This window comes from Morone saxatilis, unplaced genomic scaffold (assembly GCF_004916995.1).
Source record: "Morone saxatilis isolate NCDOM2014 unplaced genomic scaffold, NCSU_SB_2.0 Contig9, whole genome shotgun sequence".
NCBI classification, from domain to species: domain Eukaryota; kingdom Metazoa; phylum Chordata; class Actinopteri; family Moronidae; genus Morone; species Morone saxatilis.
This window is the reverse complement of record NW_023340268.1, coordinates 764,888-771,930: the sequence shown is the minus strand read 5'-3', so window position 1 is coordinate 771,930 and position 7,043 is coordinate 764,888. Positions and strand designations below refer to the sequence as shown.

General features: G+C 40.2%; 1 protein-coding gene across 1 annotated transcript in view; it reads left to right on the top strand.

Moving 5' to 3' along the window:
- Window positions 1-7,043, top strand: part of LOC118343114 (glutamate receptor ionotropic, kainate 5-like) — a 72,177-nt gene that overhangs the window by 9,003 nt on the left and 56,131 nt on the right. The window contains 3 exon segments of the mRNA XM_035681868.1: window positions 1,858-2,022; window positions 3,834-3,931; window positions 5,974-6,139. Of these exon segments, the coding sequence (XP_035537761.1) occupies window positions 1,858-2,022; window positions 3,834-3,931; window positions 5,974-6,139 (429 nt within the window).

The following is a 7,043-nucleotide window of genomic DNA, read 5'->3' as shown; positions in this document are numbered from 1 at the left end:
ACATTTATTCAACGTTTGTGTTGTAATTAATTATACAAGATATCTGTCAATTAACTAACTAATCCTGTCAAATTACACAACTAATACTTTAATTGTCACTCATTTTACATAGTTTTAGTTTAAACAGTATTAAAGTTGAATTTAACAGATTATTTCTTCCTCCTCTTCCTCTGTGGTTAAAAGGTGGCTCTCCACTGGATGCACTTTCCATGCAGAGTTTCCTTTTTCATTTTTCAGCCTGTTCAATATTCAAACATTCAGCGGGGAGGCGGCGACGAAAATAAACACGGCAGGTGTTACTGTACGCCGCCACCGGGAGCTCTGTCTTTCCTAGAGGCAGGAAATAGAAACAATGATGAGTGGTTTTTATTCGCTGCAGCTGCTGTGAGCGCTCCACTTCCTGTTTAACTCCAAGAGTCAAATCTATTTCTGGTTCGTCAGGTTGTGTTTCACCTGGCTGAGAGCCAATCACGAGTGTCCCACTTACACCTGTAGTAGGAGGCGGTTTGTATCTGGATTATGTATCCTTGCACTCGTTAGCAGTGTGTTCAGACTTTAAATGAAGCACCCGAGTGATGCAGCAAGTATTCAGATCCTAAACAGTAATACAGACATGTACAAATACTCCATCCTGCATTCAGAACTCAACTTAAAGGTCCAGTGGGTCAGATTGTGGAGGTTGCATTTACAGAAAACAGCAGAAATAGAATAAAATAAGTTTTCATCAGTGTGTAATCACCTGAAAACCGTTTTCGTTACCTAATGATACGTTTTTATCTACAGAGCGAGCAGCTCCTCTTCTGGTGTCCACCAAGTTGACTTGACCACGTTTCTACAGTAGAACAGACAAACCAAACACTGGATGTAGTTAGTTTCTCCTGCCATAAACAGCCAGATTCCATTGACAAAGATGCTAATTTTAACCTCATTAGAAGTGGACAGAAACAAAATAAAACTCACAAAAAGCACCTTTGTTAGTCTTTCCAACAATTTGGTGGAAATAAATCCTTAATTCAGAGCTGCTATATTAATGGAGATAAGTTGAGATCACTTACAGCCGTCTAGACAGAACGTAGGTCTAATCTAATTCACAGTTTTATGCCAAAAACAGCCTCCTAAATGGTTCCTTTGTCCATCAAAACAATGGAAATGTTGTCAGTGCAGGTTAGTGAGGAAGTCAGTAAGGAGCTGAGGACTCTGGGATGAGGAGGTGTGTATAAATAGCCCATTGGCTGTCAGGATTATAGCTGTAGGGCAATGTTTGCTCAGCCAAACAGAAAATGCTAATACAGGGATGGGAGTAGGATCAATGGGAAGTTTCTCCACCACACGACAATAAAAACATTTGTCTGCCCTGAAATAACCGTGGAAGACAAACAAGGCAAATATGAAAAATAAAATATATAAATAAAATGGAGAAATCGACTTTATTCTGTAATATTTGGCCTGAACTAAACAAGAAACTAAAATAGATTCTCGCTGCGTCCTTCCTCAGCTCCAATAACAGTTCATCAAGCCTCAGTCAACTTCCTCCTTTACTGTACTTAGATATGCTATATGCTAAGCTAATCTGTCAATGGCAAAGGCAAACACATACTAAAAAGGTTAAAAGATAAAAGCGATAATATATAGTCACATCTTAAGTTAGCTAATAATTTTAGCTAACCTTTCTGATCTTTTAACCGTGTCCAAAATGAGTTTGTCTTTTCAACATAGATTAGCTTAGCACATGTCTACGTGCAGGAAATTAGAAATGAAACCAAACAGTTGGCGATTAGGAGGAGTCAGGTGACCTCCGTATGAATAAAACCTCATTTATCGTCTTCACTCATTGAACCTTTCGCTCTCTGCCTCCAGCGGCCATTCTGGATGATCAGTCAGTGTGTGGTCGCGGCGAGCGTCTGGCGCTGGCTCTGGCGAGGGAGAACATCAACAGTCTGATGGAGGGCTCCTCCCGGGCGAGGGTGGAGGTGGACGTCTACGAGCTGCAGAAGGACTCCCAGTACGACACCACTGAAACCAGTAAGTTACCGTCCTCTCCTCATCTTCCTCTTCTTCCTCTTCTTCACTTCCTCCCAGCTGCTCTTCACTCTGACATTTTCAGTGAAGGTAAACTTCAGTCGGTGGCTCTGTGTGAGGAAGCAGAGCGATAAAGCATCAACCTTTATTTAACAAGGCGGGTCAATACTGCGGCAGCTGCAAGTGGTTCTTCCTCACTCACTGAAGCTGCTCTTTAAATAACAAACAAGTTCAACAGAGCCAGACGTTACAACCACGAGTTAAAGGTGCTTAAAAATACCGCCAGGCATTGTAATCGATGATATAAATCACCTGGACCCACCGAATGACCAACATTTACTCCGACTGTGTAACATCGGATACAAACTGCATCCTCAGTTTTATTGTTTAACAGTTTGTGCTAAAGCTACAAAAACTTAATTTCTTTTTATTTTTATATCAAAATTCCTGTGAAACTAAATGTGACGCTGCTTCACTTCAAGCATGAACTAAAGCTGATTTCAACATAATATCCTTGGGAAAAAACATTCACCCGTCAATCAATCTTCAGCTGTTAGTGACACAGAGTGAAGATTCATTAATTAGTTAGCTGCTAATGTAGCTGCCGTTGGCTAACTGCTAGCTAGCTGGGGTGGTCCTGGGGGGACGTAACACACAGCGCTGTTGGCTACTGCGACAGGTTCCTCCCTAACTGCCTGTTTCTACAGGAAATACGTAAATATGGAAGAAAGTGAAAGTTAGCTTAGCTACGTATTTATAGCCAAGTCTATTTGATTGTGTGGTTACAGTTACAGTCAACTTGTGTATGTGTATTTGCCACCGTAGGAACATGGTTACATAACTCTGGTCACATGTGCAGCCCGACACTCAAACAAATACCATTAAACCTCTAGTTATTTGTCTTTGTGCCTGATTAGCATATTGTTAGCTTTCGGAGGGAACTAGAAATATCTCCTGTTGGCAAGTCGTATTTGAGGTTCGTCCTATTTACTGGAGCAACGTTTCCATTGCATTAGAACATTATGGGATGGTAATTATTCCTCCAGGTATTAGTCAGACCCTCAGGTGTTACCATGGAAACGGCCCGTTGCACGTTCAGGGTGTAACGACGGGTGTAAAGCCGAGGTCAACGTGACCGGAGAGCTTGCGGCGTTCTGCACGAGCGGCCGTGGTTGATGTTTATTGATCAGAGAGAGAGGGAAAGAGAAAGAGAGAGAGTTCCCGGTAGAGAGGCAGTTAATGTCTTCTGTCAGAGCGACACACACACACACACACACACACATTATGTGCATGGACGAACATACAGACCTCAGCACAGTAATGGAAACATCCATATTGGTGCATTCATGGAGAAACAATCTGATCTGTGTCCATCAAACAAGTGAAACCAGATTCAGTCTCATGTCGTCCTTCCTGTGATCTGAGCTCATCTTTCCTCAGAAACACTCCTGAGTGAAAAGCACTTTAATTACTTCTGTTTCATAAAAACAAAGAAAAACAAACAGCTCAACGTTGTGAAGCAGAAAAATGGAAATCAGAACTTTTAATTGACTGATAAACAACTTCAATCTGCCAGCTGCCCCCCCCTTCAGATAGAAACCAGTTCACACCCCCACAATGTTAGTGAATTATTATTTAAACCTTTATTTAAGTCTCGAGCATCATTGAGGTTTCCCTCATTTACAGTGAAATATGCAGTTAAAATTAAGATAAAAAAGGAAAATAATGATAATAAAGACAATATTCAGTGGAAACAGCTGCACACAGCTGGATGTGCAGCTGTTTAAATACTAAATGTTTTTGGTTGTTTTCAGTGTGTCAGATCCTGCCGAAGGGCGTGGTCTCAGTGATTGGCCCCGCCTCCAGCCCCGCCTCCGGGTCAACCATCAGTCACATCTGTGGGGAGAAAGAGGTGAGTCACATCTGGCTCCAGAGGATTAGTTACACTGTAAAAACATTGTCCTGTTATTTTTAATTCAGCCTTGTTACATAAGATATGATTGATGTGTTTCATATTAATTTTCAGGACTGTGAGAAGTTCAAGACAGTCACATGTTCTTTAATTGGTTAGTGAAAATCTTAATTTGGGGACAATAACACGACTGATAGCTCGCTAGTGTTGTTGTTGAACTGTCAAATTATATTGACTGTTTGTTATTGACTTGGAGTCTTCCTAACGTAACATTAGCTCTCTGTCTCGTCTGCCGTGTTTTGAATAAATAAATAAATGATGAATTATATTTTGATGTAGCAGCTGATGTAAAAGTTCATGGATCATAAAAAGATATAACATTCCTCAGATTAAATGTTTAAAAAAGTGTCACTGCCTCTGATAAAGTCTCTATTTGTAAGGATTTAACTGTTTTGTACATGAGTCCGTCTTCTGCTGATCCTCCGTCCTGACAGCTCTCACATTATTGGATTCTCTGCTCGGATTTAAAATAAGCTCTGAGATCAGAGCGGAGCCCAGCTGAGCTAATTACAGTTAACTGTTTAAAGCTCTGCAGGTGCGAGTCGAGGTTAACTCGCTGAGCGTCCGATCACACAGGACATTTGGCCTCTGACCTGATTATTCATTCATCACTGCAGAGATTCATTTTTCATGTTTCATTAATTTTTCAGCTTAAATACAGACACTGTCAGTCGCAGGATCTCTGCTCTGTGGAGTTTAAATTGAAACAGCTGCTTTAAAATGCTCTCAAATTAATGGCTCTCAGACTCTTTAAGGTACAAAGACATTTTCATTTGCTGGAGTCCAGTTTCTTTTATGGTTTCCACACGTTTGAAGCAACAGAATTTATATCAGGAGCCAAAACGAGCGACGTCAGCTCAACCATAAATATGCAACATCCAGATAGATTTTCAAAATAAAACTTACAAACATTGTGAAACAAAAGCAGTCAATAGTTTAATACAGTTTTAAAAAGATACTCAGCAGCTGATTGAACGAACCATCACAGAGGCAACAGTCAACCAATCAGATCAATGAACCATAAACGCAGTCAAACTTGTACTGAAGCCGTCGGGAGAAGAGAAAAAAGAGAGAGAAAACATCTTTTCCAAACAGAAAAGTCTTCAGTGTCGTTCTTTGTTCTTCTTTCAGTGAAGAAATTCTCTCCAGTTCTGATGAACGGATGCTAACAGCAGCTACGCTAACCTCTTTAGCAGCCGCCGTTGTTACTTCTGTTAATCCACAACTGCACTTTCTGAGATATTATGCAACCATTGTTGTTACTTGTTAAATCGAGCTCAGTATTAGCTGTAATATCTTATTGAGACAAAGTCAGATATATTTTCTAACACAAAACATGCTTGATGAGATTATTGTGAGACTCTTGGGTTCGGGTTCGTACAGTATGAAGGATCTTAAAGTGTTTGTTTCATTCTCTCTCTCGTACAGGAGAATCTGATGAACAGACATTCATGAACCTTTACATTTACATTTTCTTTCAGTTTCTCTCCCCAAAAAAACCTTCCTGCCATTAAAACAAATAAATGAATCCTTTGATATTAATGTTTCAGCTGAGTGGAGGTGAAACACAAACTCTGTGATTTCTGCATGAAACTCTTTTTCTAATATCATTTCTTTTTGAAACTGAACAAAGACTTGATTATCAGCGAGCGTCAGAGTCTGATTAAAGCTTCCATTTCTCTTATCTGAACTCGCCATAGAGCCCGTACGGGTTGAACTGGTTTTTTTTTTTAAGTTTATATTTGTTCCCTTGATGTCGTCACCTCTTATTCTCACCACTGTTTTTCTTCTTCAATCTTTTTCTTCTTTATTCAGTTCAGATCTTTATTGTCCCACAAGAGGAGATTCTTTTTACAGGCAGCATGAAAACATGAAACCCGGGACAGATGAGTGTACGAGTGCGTTAAAAGGAAACACAAAGAGTAAAGATATGAGAGAAACAGGGCGACTGGCATTAACATCTCTGCTTCCTCCTCCCTCAGATCCCCCACGTAAAGATCGGTCCGGAGGAAACCCCGAAGCTGCCTTACCTCCGCTTCGCCTCGGTGACGCTGTACCCGAGCAACGAGGACCTGAGCCTGGCCATCGGGTCCATCCTGCGCTCCTTCGGCTACCCGACGGCGAGCCTCGTCTGTGCCAAAGCGGAGTGTGAGTCCACGTTTGTCCGCCGCTGGATGTCCAATCGCTTGCTGCTGCTAACTAAAAGAGTTTATTTAACTAAAAAAGATTGTTGAAAATGAGTTTACTAAGTTAACTAACTCAATTTAAGTTAAAACATTCTGGATCAAGTAGCTTTAGTAATTTTAAGTGACGCTGACTTAACCAAGTAAAGTAGTGAAGAAAGTAACTGACTCTTAAAAATACAGTAAAGTACTATAATTAAAATAAAATTTTTAGCTTTTATTTCAATGTTTAATTAAAGATATTTACACTGTAAAACCAATGCAATGGGTGCCCAGTTAGCTCAGTGGGTAGAGCTGGCAACCCATGTGCTGAGTCCTTGCTGCAGCAGCCCAGGGTTCGAATCCGACCTGCGCCCTTTGCTGCGTGTGAACTCTCTAAAATACAAATAACAGGCTTACATGTATGTATAGATTTTTCTTTATTTTAATCTGAATGGTAAAAGTTTCTCTTTCATTTACTTATCTGCTGAAATACAGTAATTCAGAACTGTAATAAAAGTCATTATCTGTGAAATTACAGTAATTATTGCTGTTTACACTGATAAAAACTGTATTTGGACAGTTTACCAATGCTTATACACTGATAAACAACTTTTATTCAACGTTTATGTTGTGAAAACTTCCATAATTATACAAGATATCTCTCAATTAACAAACAAATCCATGTAAAATTACACAACACAATTACTGGACCACGAACCCGCCATAACGCAACAGGGAGCCAGTCTGTAACGGAAGGAGCTGGCAACAGTTCGCTCACTTAACGCGTCCGTACTTCGCAGATATTTTAGTCTTGAAAGCAGAGAAAACATAGGATTGTAATGTGTGTGAAGCCTCTGCAGGAGACGGATATCCAAATGCTATTTGTC